This window comes from Pipistrellus hanaki, assembly GCF_964339955.1.
Source record: "Pipistrellus hanaki genome assembly, chromosome: 12".
Taxonomy (NCBI): domain Eukaryota; kingdom Metazoa; phylum Chordata; class Mammalia; order Chiroptera; family Vespertilionidae; genus Pipistrellus; species Pipistrellus hanaki.
Window position 1 is genome coordinate 52,674,143 of NC_140514.1, and position 19,244 is coordinate 52,693,386.

Genomic DNA, 19,244 nt, shown 5'->3' on the forward strand with positions numbered 1-19,244 from the left:
TCTGTAGGCTCTGGACCTCAGTAATGTTATGTCAGAAATAACATTGCTTAGGAGTGACACTCCAACTTCGTTTCCATCCTGTCTATTGAACATGTTAAAAAATTGAATTTTAACATACATGATTAGTTTGTATGTAGTTAACACTCATAATGTCACTGACCAGATCGTTATAGCACATTTTCACCACCTTCCTAAGTTCTCTCATGACGTCCCTAACAAATTTTTAGAACTTGTTTTAGTAAACGACTTATTTGGAGAACTTAATGCGTGTGTCCTTCTTTTATTTATTTTTTAATGATTGTACGTGCTTCCTAATTCATGGAGTCCCTGAGAAGGGAAATAAATCCAGGACAAAATTGGATTTATTTCCCTAGGGAATAACCAGCGCGCTTATCTTTGATTCATTGTGACTCTTTGCTGAATTTCGAGCAGCTGAGACAAAGGTGGAAAGATGGAAAGGAAGCTCAGCTCAATCAAGTTCGGCTTCCGACCAGGCTCCAATTCTCCAAGTCTGCGTCCCCCCGCGGCGAGGGGCCGACTTGGGGAATTTTCAGCCTGATTGTCAGCCTGTGGGTTCTAGAACCTGGAAATCTCGCGGGCGTCGATGCGCGGCGGATGCTTGCGGGAAGGGGGCGCTCGGGCTCCGGCCTGGCCGGCGGGTGCAGTGGAGACGCTCTACCCGAAGGGCAGCTCTCGTTGAGCCACGCCCTGCGTCCGCACGCCGCGGCGGCGGCGGAAGATGCGCCTGCGCACTGCGAGCCCACACCATATGTGCCCTGTCCCAGTGCGCGGGTCTGTGCGGAGCCGGGTGCGAGCGGCGGCAGCGCGGGGCCAGCGGAGCGGAGTGGAGCCCGAAGTCGGCGGGGGAAAAGGGGATCTGTGAGAGAGCGAAGAGCGGGGCTGGGGCCGCGAGCGCCGCTGTCACGCGATGGGGAAGAAGCAGAAAAACAAGAGCGAAGACAGGTAAGTCAGTATCTGGGTCCTCTCGGCAGCGGCCGGTGCGGCTGAGGGGGTCGTGCGGGTCCCACCGGCTGGGGGTAGACCGGGGTGGAGGCTCGAGACAGGCCTCGCAGGGCGCCGGGCCTGGGCCCTGAGTGGGCGCCGCGGGCCCAAGACCCCAGTCCCAGGCGGGCGCGGAGGGCCTCGGCGGCTGGCGAGTTCCTCAGGCAAGACTCAGCCCCACCTCTCCCGCCGCCCGGCCGGCAAAAGGGGGTCCGGCCTGAGGGCGGCCGGTGGCGTCGGGGCCCCCGGCGCGGCCCGGTGGTCGGATTCTGCGGCGCCGCTCTGGGCGGGGGTCAGGAGTTCTCCGGGCCTTTGTACCTGCGAGGACAGGGGGGCGAAGGGAGTGCGAATCACTACCTGTACCCGGGTGTCCCCACTTCTGAGCCCCTCAGGTACGTCGGAGGTGTCTTACACTCACCTCCCTCTTCACTTCATCTAATTTGTGAGGTAGAGTTCTCAATTATTTAAGGGCTGGCTGTCCAGACTCCATGCTTTTCGCTTTCCTCCTTCCGGCGAGTCTTTTGATGATTTCTTTGCTCTCTAGCACCTCCCCGAAGAAAGGAGGCGGAGATGAAACCAACCAACCAGGGGCGCTCCTTTCTCGTCACTTCAGAGGCTTTTGGGGGAGGGAGCACCCCGAGATTTCGGTAACTTCTGTGTCACATTCGATGGAGTCTTTTACTCTCTTCATTGAAAGAGTTTACTTCCTGGGGGGGACAACATCAGTTCCTTTTCGCTTCTGTACTAGTGTGCCGCTCACCAAACTTAGTTCAAATACTCGGGGAAGAGGGGGGAGAGTAAGGTAAATTAAAACAGAAACAACCCCTGGTAGTTCATCATCCTGACTCAAAATGGACATGCGGTGTTGAAGTTAAAATAAGATCACTAATTATAAGTTGGAATGCTAGGTCGTTTCCTCACCTAGCACTCATCTAGTTGATGAGTGGAATTAAAAGATACCCAGGTGAGGCTTGTTTTTCAGTTACAGCTCCACTGGAGGAAGTTAATTGGCTTGACTTATTTATTAATCAAACAGGATACATACAAAAAAAAAAAAAAAGCTGGGTGATTTAGTGGTAGAGAATTTCCTCACCTTTGCTAGGATGTTTTGATGCACGGGGTATTTTTTTTCTTTCAACTGTGTACAAAAAATAGATGAGGATAAAAAGCTTCGTGTACCACGTACCCAGCTTCACCCATGGTTATCACATGGTCAATCCTGTTTCACCCACCTGTTGCATATTTTATTTTTAAAAATATATTCTTATTGATTTCAGAGAGGAAGGGAGAGAGAGAGGTAGAAATATCCATGAGAGGATCATCTTTTGGCTATCTCCTACACATCCCATGCTGAGGATCGAACCGCAACCTGGTCATGGGCCCTGACCTGGAATCAAACTGTGACCTGGTTGATAGGGCAACACTCAACCACTGAGCCACGACTGCCAGACCTACCTTGTTGGATATATATATATATATGTGTATATATATGTATATGTATATATGTATATATATAAAATATTTTTTATATATAATATATATATAGTATAATATATATAATATTTTTATTGGTTTTAGAGAGGGAGAGAGAAACATCAATGATGAGAGAATCATTGATCGGCTGCCTTCTGCACCGCCCCCCCCCCCCCCGGGATCCAGTCCGCAACCTGGGCATGTGCCCTTGACTGGAATCCAACCTGGGACCCTTCCGTCCACAAGTCCACACTATTCTATGAGCCAAACTTGGCTTGGCCCTTGTTGGATATTTTAAAGTAAACCTCAGAATCCGTTCATGAGTAAATTCTTTAGGTGTATTTGAAAGATAATACTTGAGGGGAAAAACCTGTTGAAACAGAACAAAACACAACTGCAATGCCACTGTCAAACCTAGGGAATATTTACAGTGTTTTCTTAAATATTATCAAGTATGCAGCCAATTTTCTAATTTCAATGATTCTCTTATTTAAAAAAATTTTTTTTAAGCAGTTGGTTTGGTTCAGGATTACAGAAATCTTTATTTTTAAAAGTACATGTAATATATTGTTTCACTTACAGTTTTTATCTTTCAGACTCACAATAGAGGAAATATTCAGAGGGGTGAATTTTACTGTCTATTTTTAGAGGAAATTGTGTCTCTTATTGATTCATAAAGATTTTTATGGATGATATAAAGTTTAAATTGCAAACATTGGAGCCTGTTGTTAAAAGATTGGTTTGGAAGTATAGAAGGAATGCTCCTGTTATTTGGGGAGTGTTTTTGTTTTTACCCCAGCTCAGACTTATCTGTAGTCTTTATTTTTTGGCTCACAATGAAAGGAAAGTGGTGGCAATGTAATTGAAAGAGTTTTCTCATGTTTTCCTTCATGGGTTCCTTTGCTTGATGCTGTTCAAATTGTATGTAATAAGTCCTAGGGTTTTGAAGAAAGTCCTCCTTGACCAGAATTGCAGGGCCTTAATACTTTGTTCCACATTAGATATTTTGGAGTGGGGGAAAGAAGTTTCACTGCTTTGTTAGTTTACTTTGATATTTTGTATATTTAAATAGTACGGGCATACATAGTTTTATTTTTCTTTGCACATGCTATTGCATTTTTCTTTCTTTCTTTTTTTAACAAATTAAAGTCAAGATCCTCCAGCAAAAAAGATTGACTTGCTCAGTTGATAGTATATTTAGATATTACCTGGTTTTCCTCTCTTGTTTAAAGATCTCCACTTTTAAAGATTTTACATTCATCCCACCTCTTCCCTAACCAGGCTCTCCTAAGTAGAGCATGTTTCTGGCCAGGTAGAATTGGGTGAGAAATGAGCAGCTTATTAGATACAAGACACTGAGCTACTTTTCAGTTCTTGTAAAGAGCATAAATTACTTGACTGTTTCAATTCTTATCTATCTACATCTACATCTACATCTACCTATCTATCATTTATCTATATAAAAGCTTAAGTGACCATTATGACCAGAGGACTGGATGATCAGACTATTGGGTGGTAACTATGATGCGCACTGACCATCAGGGGGCAGACTCTCAACGCAGGAGCTGCCCCCTATTAGTGCACTCCCACAGCCAACCTCCTGTGGCTAGCAGACCTCCCACAGTCCCTTCCCCTGGCTGGCCCTGATTGGGACTGGGCGAGATGGCCCCAATTGGCCAGGAGGGAACTACCCATGCACAATGTCGTGTTCTGGGCCAGCCTCATCACCCCCTAACCACTCCCCTGCCAGCCTAATTGATGCCTAACTGCTCCCCTGCCAGTCTGTTTGCCCCTAACTGCCCTCTCCTGCAGGCCCGGTTGCCCCAACTTTCCTCCTCTGCTGGCCTGGTTACCCCTAACTGCCCTTCCCTGCAGGTTTAATCACCCCCGACTGCCCTCCCTTGCAGGCCTGGTCCCTCCCTACTGCCCTCCCCTGCTGGCCATCTTGTGTGTTGAGTGATGGTCAATCTGCATATTACTCTTTAATTAGATAGGATAGAGGCCTTGTCCACGGGTGGGGGCCAGCTGGTTTGCCCTGAAGGGTGTCCCGGATCAGGGTGGGGGTTCTCTTAGAGTGTGGGGCGGCCTGGGCGAGGGGCCTGTGGTGGTTTGCAGGCTGGCTGTGCTCCCTGGAGACCCAAGCAAGGCCCTGGTATCTGGGATTTAATTATCTTCTACAATTGAAACTTTGTAGCCTGGAGCGGAGCCCAGCCTCCTGCTCGATCAGTGGGGATAGCCATTTCTGTTGGGATTTATTTATCTTCTATAATTGAAACTGTGTAGCCTTGAGTGGAGGCCTGGGCCTGCCAGGGTGTCTGGAAAGTTTGGCTTCCTCCATCGCCAGGGAAACCTAAACCTCCCTCCTGCTCATTCTGTGGCTGCAGCCATATTGGTGGGGTTATTTTGGATACTCGCTCCTGATTGGCTGGTGGGTGTGGCTGGTGGTTTAGCAGAGGTATGGTCAATTTGAATATTACTCTTTTATTAGATAGGATCATTGGCTTTCAGACCTCACTTTTGTAATAGCAGTATTCCCATAGGTGTCCTCCTATCTTATATACCGTGTTTCCCCGAAAATAAGACATCCTCTGAAAATAAGACCTAGCGCATGGAAACATAAGACATCTCCTGAAGCCAAAACCAGTTTGGCTCAGTGGTAGAGCGTCGGTCTGTGGACCGAAAGGTCCCAGGTTCGATTCCGGTGAAGGGCATGTACATTGGTTGCGGGCACATCTGCAGCTGGTCGATGTTTCTCTCTCATCGATGTTTCTAGCTCTCTATCCCTCTCTCCTCCTCTCTGTGAAAAATCAATAAAACATATTAAAAAAGAAAAAAGAAAAAAAAAAAACATCCCCTGAAAATAAGACCTAGCGCAACTTTGGGAGAAAAAATTAATATAAGACATTGTCTTATTTTCGGGGAAACGGTAAAAAAGAGCTAATATGCATGCCATGATGCCCTCACACCATCAAAATCCATTACCAGGAGGCTGCATGCGTGTGGAGACCCAGAGGCGGGTCCCGGTGCTTCTGGCTCTGCGAAGCAAGGCCAGGGGTCCCCCTGAGGCCACGCCTCCCACTCCAGTGCCAGGGCAGAGGGATCTCACAGGACTTGAGGCTGTGTTTCCTACTTAGTGGGGCTTGATGTTACCCAATAGGGGTGGAGCTGGCTTGACACTTCTGTTATAATGAAAAGGCAAATAGCAATATTAAAATATTTCCTCTAATTAATTCACCTCTAAAGTGCATGGGTTTTGTGCACTGGGCCACTAGTATAATGGAAGCTTAATATGCAAATTGATCATCTGGTGGAACGACCTGGGGAACATCTGGTTACTATGACGCGCACTGACCATCAGGGGCCAGATGCTCAATGCAGGAGCTGCTCCTAGCCAGGCCAGCCAAGGCGGGTGCCAGCAGGGAGAGGGAGGCGACCGGCAGTGGCAAGGGGCAGGGCCAGCGAACAGGTGGTGCGAGGCCGGCCAAGGCGGGTGCCAGTGGTGGCCCCCCAATCACCCCGCCAGTCGCCCTACAGATCGGACCTGATTACTGGCCAGTCCTAGGGACTCTACCAGTGCACAAATTTTGAGCACCGGGCTTCTACTATAAAATATTGGTTTGGTTTTTCTATTTCTGAAACTGATAATGAACACAAAGGGTCTGAGGCTCCCTGTCTCTTCTAGAGCCAAATTAAGCAGAGATAGGGTTGAGTCATGTATCAATATTTATTCCAATAGTTTGGGGAGAGCAGTCGGTCACCTGTAAATTCTGTTCTGATCCCCATCACCAGTGGGCTGATTGTATTTGGATGAGGAAAAAGATAACTACATGCAGCTTGGAGCAGCAAGTTTAACAGGGAAAGGGAGGGTCTGGTCTGCAGTCCAGCCTTCAGAGTCTGATAACAAGGTGGCTAATCTTCTACAAACAGCTCAGCTGTTCCTGAGGCAAACTCCCAGAGTGGGTCAGGGTCCGGGTACAGCAACCAAATTAAAGCATGTCCTGTGCTTTGTTCTCAAAACGTACTTTTCTGAGTAATGGACCCATGGAGGCCCCTGGTCTTTCTACAGCCTTTTTTCACCCTTCAGTTTCTCGGGGTCTGTAAGAAAACCTCTCGTGTAGTTAGTAAGGTGGACAATCATTAAACACTGTGGCTTTGTTCTTATTGCATGCTCATCTCCCTATCACCCACTCTCCATTAGTGTGGTCATCTCATATCTATGAAATTAGTTTTATATGGAATGTGTCTTGCTGCTGAAGTTATTATTCTTGGCTTATATTTTCTCCTTACGGATTTTGGCTTAGAACCCTTTCAGGGAAAAGGGTTGTTGGTTCTCTTCTGTAACTGCTTCCTGCTGATATGGAGTGGAGTCCTGAAGTCCTCCCTGTCTGACAAAAGAAGGGAGGGAGCCAAAAAGTGGAAAGCAGTTTTAAGTAAATCCTATGGACCATCCATGTTGGCTCTATTTTTTTTTCCTTATTTTTTTATTGAATTATTATCTGTACATATCTTACCATAAACCCCCCCCCCCTCCCATACATACCCTCCCTCCCCAGAGTTTTGTATCCATTGGTTGTACTTATATGCATGTATACAAGTCCTTCGGTTGATCTCTTATCTTCCCCAGATCTCCCTACCCTCCCCGCTATAATTTGACAGTCTGCTTGTTGCTTTACTATCTCTATATCTTTTGGTTCATCAGTTTGTAATGTTCTTTATTATCCATAAATGAATGAGGTCATGTGGTGTTTCTCTTTCATTGACTGGCTTATTTCACTCAGCACAATGTTCTCCAATTCCATCTAGGTTGCTGCAAATGATGAGAATTCCTTTTTTTTTTTTTATGGCAGCATAGTATTCAATTGTGTAGATGTACCATAGTTTTTTGATCCAATCATCTGCTGATGGGCACCTAGGTTGTTTCTAAATCCTAGCTATTGTAGATTGTGCTGCTATGAACATAGGGGTGCATATATCCTTTCTGATTGGTGTTTCTAGTTTCTTGGGATATAATCCTAGGAGTAGTATTACTGGGTCAAATGGGAGTTCCATTTTCAGTTTTTTGAGGAAACTCCATACTGTTTGCACCAGTCTGCATTCCCACCAGCAGTGCACGAGGGTTCCTTTTTCTCCGCAACCTTGCCAACACTTGTCGTTTGTTGATTTGTTGATGTTGGCCATTCTGACAGGTGTGAGATGGTACCGCATTATTGTTTTGATTATGTTGGCTCTATTCTTATTCTATGCCCTTCCCCATCAAAATTCATTTAAACCATAAATTTTGTAGAGCAGTCCCTGAAAGTACAATTCAGTACTGTTTTATTTCAGTTTAATTAAATTTTTATCATTAGGTTTCAGGTATTGCTCTTTGGTGAAGCTAATGGTTGTTTTTGATGATACTGTAATTGAAATTTCTTTAGTCTTGAATCTAAGTTTCCATTACAAGGATATACCACATTTTTTACCCTGTCATTAGTAGATGACATTGGGGTGGTTTTACTTTTTGGCTGTTATGAGTTATATTGTTATAAAACCCCCACACATGTTTTTGGGTGGACATATATTTTCATTTCTTTGGGGCATATAATACGTAGGAGTGAAATTTCTGGATCATAGTGTATCTCTGTGTTTAACTTTTTCAGAATTGCTAAGCAATTTAACTGTTTTCCATGAACTTTTAAAGCTGCTGCTCCATGTTACATTCCAACCAACAGTGTATTAGAGTTATAATTTCTCTACATCCTCATTAACACTTATCAACTGACTTTTTGATTACTGTGTAGTAGCCATTCCCATGGGTGTGAAGTGGTGTCATACTATGATTTTGGTTTGTCATTCCATGATGGTTTAAAATGTTAAATGTTGTGTTTATTGGGTATTTGCATATTTGTTTGGAGAACTGTCTATTCAGTGCCTTTGCCCATTTAAAAATTTATTTATTTATTTAAAATATATTTAATTGATTTTTTAAACAGAGGAAGGGGGAGAGATAGGGAGTTAGAAACAACGATGAGAGAGAGTCATCTATCAGCTGCCTCCTGCACACCCCCTACTGGGGATGTGCCCGAAACCAAGGTACATGCCCTTGATCGGAATCTAACTTGGGACCTTTCCGTCCGCAGGCTGATTCTCTATCCACTGAGCCAAACCGGTTTCTGCTGCCTTTGCCCATTTTAAAATTATTTAGGAATAGGAATTTCTTTATATGTTCTGTATACCAGTCCTTTAGCCAGGTATGATTTGCAAACATTTTCTGTCATTCTGTGAGTTGCCTTTCTTTTCTCCCATTGGAGGTTTTTATTTCACTATCTTGGTGCAATCACTTGACTGGCCTAGGCCTCCCCCTACCAGGCAATCGATCAGGGGGACCCCCAAATCTATTGCCCTGCAGAGGGAGGCCTCGCCTACCCACCATAGCGTCGCCAGCTGGGTAGCCTGGTCCTCCCTCTGTGGCCACTGGCAGGAGGCAGCTGATGAATGTTTCTCTCCTTTCCCTAAAATCAATAGATACATTTTTCTAAAAAGTTTCTCTGTAGGTGAATATGCTAGGTTATTTTACCGTCAAGTAACATTTAGATCTTCTTTGTTTTCATTTAAGTGCCAAGGATGACATTGATCTTGATGCCTTGGCCGCAGAAATAGAAGGAGCTGGTGCTGCCAAGGAACAGGAGCCACAAAAGTCCAAGGGGAAGAAGAAGAAAGAGAAAAAAAGGCAAGACTTTGAGTAAGTATATTTAAAATATATTTGCTTCTCATTAGCTATGGTACAAGATTCACTTATTAAGCTAATTCCTTGCCTCAAATATATTTTAATCTTTTCTAGTGAAGATGATATCCTGAAAGAACTGGAAGAATTGTCTTGGGAGGCTCAAGGCATCAAAGCTGACAGAGAAACCGCTGCAACGAAGGTGAAAGATGGTTGTTAGCCAGCCTTGCTTCCTAGTGCCTGTCTAGGGAGCTGCTTTTAGGACAGATAAAATATTCTATAAATTCTGATGCCAATAGGGGGAAAGCAAGTTTTAGGAAAGAAATAATGTCTTTTAAAACCTTTTACAGATAGAAAGATGCTCTACTTAGGATCTAAAGATATTTTGGGATATGTTGCCTGTTTATAAATTTAATATGTTTGGAGATAGAACATTTCCTGTCTCCACCTTCAATGTCTTATATTGTTTTGTTGCTGCTGTTGTTGTTGGTTTTTCCCCCCAACATTTGAATTTGGAGAGGCTTCAGAACAATGGGAAAGTGATAGGTATTTCTTCTTATTTCACCCCCCTCTTAAACTTGTGTGCCATTTGAAGAAGCTAGTAAATGTGGATTGTGATTATTGCTGGCTTTGGAGCACCTAGATTCTGACATTGGCTGTGCGTGTGAGATGTGCCTGAGGCCTACGATAGCTTTTATTACTTAGTTGAGGTTTATATCCTTATAGAAAAAAGGCTATTTTGAAATTATTTTGAGAATTTTTTTCATGTGTTTTTAATGAAGTATGTGACTGAGGAGTTTCAATTATTTATTTTAAAACAAAATATAACTCTGTTAATATTTCTAACGATGTAAATTTTTTAGCCAACAGAAAATAATGAAGAAGAATCCATCTCAAAACAAGATAAAAAAAAGAAAGGACAGAAAGGCAAAAAAAGTTTTGATGATAATGATAGTGACGAATTGGAAGATAAGGATTCAAAATCAAAAAAGACTGCAAAACCCAAAGTGGAAATGTACTCTGGGAGTGATAATGATGATGATGATGACTTAAAAAAACTTTCCAAAAAAGCTAAAGGGAAAGCTCAAAAATCAAATAAGAAGTTGGATGGGTCAGAAGAGGATGAGGATAACAGTAAGAAAATTAAAGAGCGTCCCAGAGTAAATTCTTCCGGGGAAAGTGGTGATGATTCAGATGAATTTTTGCAGTCTAGAAAAGGACAGAAAAAAAATCAGAAAAATAAGCCAGGTCCTACTGTAGAGAGTGGGAATGAAGATGAAGACTCCTTTAAAATTAAGACAGTGGCCCAAAAGAAGGCAGAAAAGAAAGAGCGAGAGAGAAAAAAGCGGGATGAAGAAAAGGCAAAACTACGGAAGCTGAAAGAAAAGGAAGAGTTAGAAACTGGAAAAAAGGATCAGAGTAAACAAAAAGAGCCTCAGAAGAAATCTGAAGAGGAAAGTGGAAAATCCAAGGTGACTCCTGATACGGGAACAGCCCCTGCCTCTGATGAGAAGGGAGAGATGCCCGCAGCCACCGAAGGTTGGTAAGATTATCGCAGAAAGGGCAAAAGGCGTGGGTTCCTATTTAATCTATGGTTTGATCATTATACCCCGAAGTCATTTTCTTATTTGTGGTTATAAAGAGGATTAATTGTAAGAAAGTCTTAAAAAAACTATACCTATATACTCTTTGAATTGATGTTGATATAATACAAAATGTCTTTCAAGTGGTTTGTACACAGACTAGGATTTTTATAGAATTTCACTGTGATAAACAATTTTTGTTGATAAAGAGTGGAAGTTGCCTAATGAAAATTTATTCTTTCCTGATGATAACTCGGTGTCAGATGATAACTGAATTCTTTCCTGTTTTTAAATTTCTTTATAAAAGTTTTTATTAACTTTAAAGAGAGAGAAAGGAGAGAGAGAGAGAGAGAGAACACATGAGAGAGAAACATCGATTAGCTACCTCCTGCTGCCCCTTACTGGTGATAGAGCCCACAACCCAATTGAAATTGTCACCTTTTGGTGCATGGGACGAGGCTCAACCAACTGAGCTACCCAGGCCAGGGCTCTTTGCTGTTTTTAAAAATCCAATTCAGCCTGTGAATAGAAAAGGAAAACATGCTGAAATTAGTTAACATCTTTAAAGCCGGTGTTTCCCAAACTTTTGACATATGTGTACCCCTTCTATAAATTTCGTAACGCTGAGTACCCCTCGTACTCATGAGAACGTAGAATTAGGCACAGCTAAGCACGGTGCAGTGCATATCCCCACCAAACTCCGGTGCAACACGTACACCCACCAAACTCTTCCCGTAACCCTGGGGGTACGCGTTCCACACTTTGGGAAACACTGTTAGCCATTTTTTGGTACCATAACTAATTAACAAAAAATAAGCTTTATAGTTTTCTCTTAATCAATATAAAAATAGTTACAGATAAAATAATTCACATAGCTTTAGACTAGTAAGACTTTTAATGGAAAAATTGACACAACTTTTTTAACCACTTGAAATAATATCTGGACATATTTAAAGAGAAACACCATAAAAGTAGCTTTATAATCTTTAGCTTTCTAAGCATAATAACTGTAGGCTTTTTAAAATATAATTACCTATATTTTTGTATTTTGTCCTTCTTATATCTTAAGATTGGCTTCATTCATATTATTCCCATCTTACAGAAGCAACATTAGCTAAGAATTAAGGCAGGAATTCAGACACTATAGATTAAGAGCTATATTAGATATAGCATATCTTCTTTTTTTAAATACAGATTTTTTACAAAGAGAGGAAGGGAGAGGGATAGAGAGAAACATTGATGAGAGAAATATCAATCATGAGACAAATATCAATTGGCTACCTCCTGCACACCCCCTACTTGGGATGTGCCTGCAACTAAGGTACATGCCCTTGATTAGAACCAACCCCGGACCCTCCAGTCTGCAGGCAGACGCTCTATCCACTGAGCCACACCGGTCAGGGCGATAACAGCATATCTTCTCTCTGCTGACAAGATCTTGCTCTCCTCTTGAGTCTCTCAGGACAACTCAGAGCAGCACCAGCGCTGCAGGCTTGTAAGGAGGCTAGCTTGGTGGTTCTATGGTGTTCTAGGTGCTCAGGTTCTCCTGTGCTCTTCTGGTTACCTTGATGCCTATAGGCTCTAGCCTGCTGCTGGCATCAGCGTCAGCCCATTATGGGGTTTGCTCCTCATTGCCTTAGGAAACTTTAAAACAATGATGTTTTGTCTATTCTCTTTTGGTAGATGACAATGAAGGAGACAAAAAGAAAAAAGATAAGAAGAAAAAGAAAGTAGAAAAGGAAGACAAAGAGAAGGAGAAGAAAAAAGGACCGAGCAAAGCCACAGTTAAAGCTATGCAAGAGGCTCTGGCTAAGCTTAAAGAAGAAGAAGAGAGACAGAAGCGAGAAGAGGAGGAACGCATAAAACGGCTTGAAGAGTTGGAAGCCAAGCGTAAAGAAGAGGTATGTTTTCATACAGTGGCTGAAATTGACATTGCATTTAACTTAAAAATTTCTTCTCAATGAAATATCTCTAACCCTCTGAATCTATTGTCCAGATTTAAATAATAAGATGAAGAGGTACAGAAAATTCTACCTTTATTTTCTGAGGTACAGACAGGTGTTGCTTATGTATCATTGCCAAGACATAGTCTATTCTCATGAATAATCATTATGTATGCCCTGGCTGGTGTGGCTCAGTGGTAGAGTGTCGGCCTAAGCACTGAAGGGTCACTGGTTCATTTCCTGGTCACGGACACCTGCTGGCAGGCTTGTTCCCTGGCCTTGGTTGGGAACTTGCAGGAGGCCACCAATCTATGTTTCTCTCTCTAATCGATATTTCTCTTTCTGTGTCTCTCCCCTTCCCTTCTACTTACGCTAAAAATCAGTGGAAAAAAATATCCTTGGGTGAGGATTAGCAGAAAAAAAATTATGTACAACATTTAAAATATTTTCATTTGGAATCTCATAACAAACTGCATGTAGCTCAAAAGCTTTGTTTAAAGTTTGGGATTTTTACATTTATATACTTTTATAGGAAAGATTGGAACAAGAGAAAAGAGAAAGAAAAAAGCAAAAAGAAAAAGAAAGAAAAGAACGCTTGAAAAAAGAAGGGAAACTTTTAACTAAAGCTCAGAGAGAAGCCAGAGCCAGAGCTGAAGCTACCCTTAAACTTCTACAAGCTCAGGGTAAGTAGTATTTTTAGTTAATGGGAAGGGGCTAGATGCTTCTCTCATGTAGTTGTATCTTTATCTTTATAATGGTCAAAATGAAAATTCATTTATACTAGAACAATTCCTATGGAAATGCTGTGAAAAAGTCCAATAATGATAGGTGATATAATTTCCTTATTTAGGGAGATGACTTCTAAACTATGTTAAAATTTTTTGTGTAAATGATAGTGTGTGTATAAAAACATGGTTATTTTTTTGTCCCCCAAAATAAATGAAAATAGAGAATATAGTTAGATGAGTCCTCATTTACCCATCACTCAGTTTAAACAATGATTATTAAATACCATTTTTGTTTTGTCCTCCACCACTTTTTTCCCTCCTGTAATATTTTAAAGTAAATTTCAGATATCATATTATTTTACTTTAGTATGTATCTCTAACAAGTAAGGACATTTTACTTTTTATTTTTTTATATTTTATTTTTTGCAGAGAGGAAGAGAGAGGGATAGAGAGTTAGAAACATCGATGAGAGAGTATCATTGATCAGCTGCCTCTTGCATACCCCCTACTGGGTATATGCTCTTGACCAGAATTGAACCTAGGACCTTTCAGTCCTCAGGCCAATGCTCTATCCACTGAGCTAAACCGGTTTTTACCATTTTACTTTTTAACATGAGTAGAGTATATCTTCTAACAAAATTAATTCCTTGATAGCATCTGATTTTCTGTCCATTTAAAATTTTTCACCATTTGTCTCCAAATACCTTTTATAATTAATTAAAAAAAAAATCAGGATCCAGATGAAAGCCATAAAACAAGCTTTAAAACATTTGAAAGAATTAAAGCAAACACAATAAAAAATAAAACATAATTAAACTCTCTGGCTGCTGTGCACAGTGGTTAGAGCATTGGTCTACACATTGAAGGGTCGTGCGTTTGAATCCTGATCCAAGGGACATACCTGGGTTACAGGTTTGATTCACACCCTGATTGGGGCGAGTGCAGGTGTCTGTCAGCCAATTGACGTGTCTCTCTCATATTGATATCTCTCTTCTCCCCCATCCCCTCCTTTTCTGGCTTTTTCCCTTTCCCTCTCTAAAAATCAATGGAAAAAAAATATCTCAGGTAAGGATTTAACCAAATATACACACTCACACACACACCAACAATTACATTAGAAAAGAATATTAGAAATACTTTGAGAAAAATCCAGAAATATTCAAAAACTAGGTGGAGGGGAGGGGCCTCTCAGCCTAACCCGCACCCTCTCTAATCTGGGACCCCTTGGGGGATGTCTGACTGTTTGTTTAGGCCGGATCCTGGGGTTTGGGCCTAAACCAGCAGTTGAACATGCCTGTCACAATCTTGGGCCACTGGCTTCTACTCAACTGCTTGCTTACCTGGTCTCCCCCAACTACTACCCCAGCTGGCCTAATCGCCTCCAACTGCCCCACCCCTGCCCCCCCCACCAGCCTGGTGGCCCTTAACTGCTCTCCCCCCCCCCCCTTCTGCCTGCCTGGTCATCCCCAACTGCCCCTTCATGCTGGCCTGGTCGCCCCTCAGGGCCCCCCCTCCAGCCTGGTTGCCTCACACAGCCTGCTGTTCAGTCATTTGGTCGTCCCTCACTAACCCCCCTGCCAGCCTGGTCGCCCCTCACAGCCTGCCTGTTCAGTCGTTTGATTATCCCTCACTAACCCTCCTGCGGACCTGGTCATAGGTAGCCATCTTTGTGAGGGCATGAGGTTTAATTTGCATGTTAACTCTTTATTATATAGGATTAAGCAACACATTTTATTTATTTATTTAATATAATTGATTTTTTTTTTTTTTTTTACAGAGAGGAAGAGGGAGGGATAGAGAGTCAGAAACATCAATGAGAGAGAAACATCGATCAGCTGCCTCTTGCACGCCCCCCACTGGGGATGTGCCCACAACCAAGGTACATGCCCTTGACCAGAATCGAATCCAGGACCCTTCAGTCCGCAAGCCAGTGCTCTATCCACTGAGACAAACCGGTTAAGGCCAACATCTTATTGATCCATGAGTCCAAGAAGAAGTCTCATTGAGAATTAGAAAGTAACTTAAAAAGATACAGCACAACAAAATTTGGAAGATGTGTCTAAAGCAATTTTTAGAGGGAAATTTATAGCATTAAAATGCTGCTTTTAGTAAAAGAAGAAAGATTGCACATCAGTAATCTTCTGTTTCCCATCCTACAAACCAAAAATTAGAAGAGCAAAGTAAGCAGAAATAATGTAATAGGGGGAAAAAAAAGAATCAATAAACCCTGTCTGCTCTGGTGGAGGCGGTAGTCCCTGCCTCTCCGCCACCTCCACCTCAGCCTGTCTCCTGGCCGATGGCGTTGGCAGGAAGGGGCACGGTAGTTGTAGATACCAGACCCTGCCTCACAAGAAGTTCCCCAAGTGTTCACAGTCTCACTGTTTAGGGAAAGTTTATGCTAGAAAACTGAAGGCAGTTAATGGGTGAATATGATGAAACTTCTCTACTAAGTTCTCAGCCTGATAAGGAAAATCCCTTGTCAACTTAATGAAGCATTCAAAGAAGACATCTGACTCTTTTCAAGCTGAACTTGAAGGTTATATCCAAGTGCAGAGAGCCAGAGGCTTAGAACCAAAGACAGATGAGAGAGGACTATTTGGAAACCTGTAGGGACAAAGAGGAGGTTGATTTCAGACCCAGGTATAGAAGGTTTGATCAAAGACTCCCAACTGAAACCATCCAGACCCAGCCGAGGTCATGCAGTGTTACTTCAGTGGCTACAGCTCATGACGGCATGAGGTACTGTCAATTCACCAGGGCCTGTTTCTCAAAAAACCAGCACTCTTGAACCTTAGTCATCAAGAGTATAATTATAGCTTATACAATGTAGAATCTAGACTTTATAAGCACCTCTCAGAAAACAGTACCAGTTACCCAAAAAGCTGGTCACAAACGGATATACCAGAAGAGAAAATGGCACCCTGAAGACAGAAAAAATCAGATGAGCAGCAGCCTGAGCATAAGAGGAAAAAAGCTGGTTATAGGAAATAGGTTTAGACAAACACAAGAGCATCCAAAAAAGCAAAACAGAGGTAGAAGCAGGATCAGTACAGAGAAGCTTAATCAAAGGGAGAGAAAAAGATGGATCAGTGCAGAGAAGCTTAGTCAAAGAGAAAAAGATGAGATGTAATCTCTAAGAAAGGATCGTAGTCACAGAAAAGGGAAAAAGGAGTAAGGCAGCTAAAGGACAGAGGAGGAAGTGCTCTGGGACCAGTCTGTCCTTGGATTTTGAAGCTCTTGAGTTGCTTCTGAGGTTAAATTGGAAAATCATTGAGGAGGTTGGCTTTCTGATGTTCATGATCATAGCACTTTTCTCATGGAAACAGGCACTTTCACTTCCAACAAAGGCCAAGTGAACAGAGTATGTAGGCCTTTACTGGGTAGCTCAGTTGGTTGGAGTGTGTGGTCCCAATAAGCCAACCTTTCAGGTTCGATCCCTGGTTAGGGCACATATGAGCAGCAACCAATGAATGCACAAATAAGTTGGACAACAAATTGATGTTTCTCTCTCTCTCTCTCTCTCTCTCTCTCTCTCTCTCTCTCTCTCTCTCTCTCAAATAAAAAATAAATAAGCCCCTAAAGTATTTAGTATGTTTGATAACACCAATATGAAAATTACTTTTCTTCATTTTCTAGAAACTTCATTACATTTTTCTTACATATAATGTAATTCCCCTTAATGAGAGCAGCTTTACTTTTATTCATCAAACTGCTATGATGATGGAATTATTTTCCCCTTGGGAAGTCATTTTGAATTGGAGGATTAACAGGCTTTATAGAATCTATTTCTTAATTGGGTTTGTTTTAATTTGGGGTGGGGTATTTTTATATTCATTAGTTTTCTCAATTTACATTTTTTTCCTCTGCTAGATACTTTTTTTTTTAAGTTCTTTATGTATTATAGATTGAATAATGAAAAATGAAATACATTAAAGTTATCTTAAGTTACATATAGTTTTAAAAGTTTCAAAGAGTATAAAAAATTCATTTATAGTAAGTGCTTATAATAAAGTTCTAATTTCTAAAAAAAAAAAATGAAGTCTTTGAAGTATTAAAATGATGGTAAGGGAATAAATGAGTAATTCTATACTCATAAATTGAAAAGCTTAAATAAAATAGGGCCATTCCTTTCTAGATATAACTATCAAAACTCACAAAGAAACATAACCTGTACAGTCCTATATCTACTGTAGTCCCCCTTTAAATGTGGAGGATACATTCTAAGATCCTCAATGATGCCTAAAACTATGGAGTAACAAAATATAGTTATGTTTTCTCCTACACATACATACTTCTGATAGTTTAATTTATATATTAGGCACAATAAGAGATTAACAAGAACAAAGAGGAAAAATATAACAATATTAACTATAATAATTATGTGAATGTGGTCTCAAATTAAGACTATAAAGAGATAACACTACACATTTATTAGAATACATAAATGAATAAATTAAAACATCTTTTTTAACCACATGCTGGTGAGGATATCGAACAATTGATAATCTCGTACATTACTGGTGGGAATGCAAAATTGTAAAGCCACTTTGGAAAACTGGGCAGTTGCTTAGAAAATGAAATACATATTTACCTAATGTGCCATAATTTCCACTCAAATCTTTACCCCAGAGAAATGTTCACACAAAAACCTCTACATAACAAATATTCATATCAGCTTTATTTATAAATGTTAAAACTTAGAAACAACTCAAATGTCCTTCAAGTGACTACTTAATAAAGAAAGGAGCTGTTCCATCAATACAATGGAATGCTACTCAGAATAAAAAGAAATGAAGTATTGGTACATACAACAAAGAGGGTGACTCATCCCAAGATGACAGCAGCCAGACTGTAAGGTTCATTTCTGTGACATTTGGAAAATGCAAATCTTTGAGGATGGAGAACAGGTCAGTATTGCCAGGGGCTAAGGATGTGAGCAGGATTTGCTTAAGTAGAACCCACAGAGTGATAGAATTTTTTGCATCTTCATTGTGATGGTGGTTGCATAATTACATATTTGACAAAAGTCTTAGAACCGTACACCAACATAATGGAATTTTATTGTATGGGTAAAATTTAGAATGCCTTATATAAAGAGGTTTTTCCATGAATGCTCTTTGTTATATTTTAGGGTATGTATCTCTGAGGTGAATAGAATGTTATTTGTTTAAGTACTATCTCTTAGGTGACATACAGGTTAGTATAAACCTGAAATTTTCCATTATCTCTTAGGTGTTGAAGTGCCATCAAAAGACTCTTTGCCAAAGAAAAGGCCAATTTATGAAGATAAGAAGAAGAAAAAAACGCCACAGCAGCTAGAAAATAAAGAAGGTTTGTAGACAAAATATTCTCATTTAGAAACTTTTTCCCCCCACACTTTAAACAGAATGTCTTTAAAAAAAAGAAGTCGATTAATCATTACAACTCGAAAAAGTACTTGCGTTTTAAAAATCTAAATCCTACCCTATAAATAACTTTTTTAATTTAATTTTTTAATCTTTATTGTTGAGAAAGTCTTACAGATGTCCCCACCTTCTTTTTCCCCTTTGTGCCCCTTCACTGGTTCCTGCCCTGTCCCAGACTTTTGCCACCTTATTGTCTTTTTTTTTGTCACCCTATTGTCTGTGTCCACACATATATATATAAAGTCTTTGGTTAACCTCTTTCCTCCCCCCTTCTCTCTGAGATTCTTTTGTCTGTTCCATGTTTCCATGCTTCTGGTTCTATTTTATTCATCATTGTTCATTAGATTTCTTGATTGCTTACTTTGATTTTTACATTCAATTGTTGATAATGTATTTATTGCCATTTT

General features: G+C 41.1%; 1 protein-coding gene and 1 pseudogene across 3 annotated transcripts in view; both read left to right on the forward strand.

Annotated features, from left to right (window-relative positions):
• The first annotated feature begins 715 nt into the window (after positions 1-715).
• The window catches only part of EIF5B (eukaryotic translation initiation factor 5B), a 45,895-nt gene continuing 27,366 nt past the window's right edge, over positions 716-19,244 (forward strand). For both annotated transcript variants that reach the window (XM_084900329.1, XM_084900330.1), the window contains exons 1-7: positions 716-963; positions 9,071-9,196; positions 9,296-9,380; positions 10,042-10,717; positions 12,445-12,662; positions 13,237-13,387; positions 18,665-18,763. In XM_084900329.1, coding sequence (XP_084756455.1) covers positions 929-963; positions 9,071-9,196; positions 9,296-9,380; positions 10,042-10,717; positions 12,445-12,662; positions 13,237-13,387; positions 18,665-18,763 — 1,390 coding nt within the window. In that variant the 5' untranslated portion in view covers positions 716-928. The remainder of the gene's footprint in view (positions 964-9,070; positions 9,197-9,295; positions 9,381-10,041; positions 10,718-12,444; positions 12,663-13,236; positions 13,388-18,664; positions 18,764-19,244) is intronic.
• Positions 15,697-16,821, forward strand: LOC311630868 (lysine-rich coiled-coil protein 1-like; annotated as a pseudogene). Its single transcript has one exon. The product of its transcript is annotated as a lysine-rich coiled-coil protein 1-like (transcript).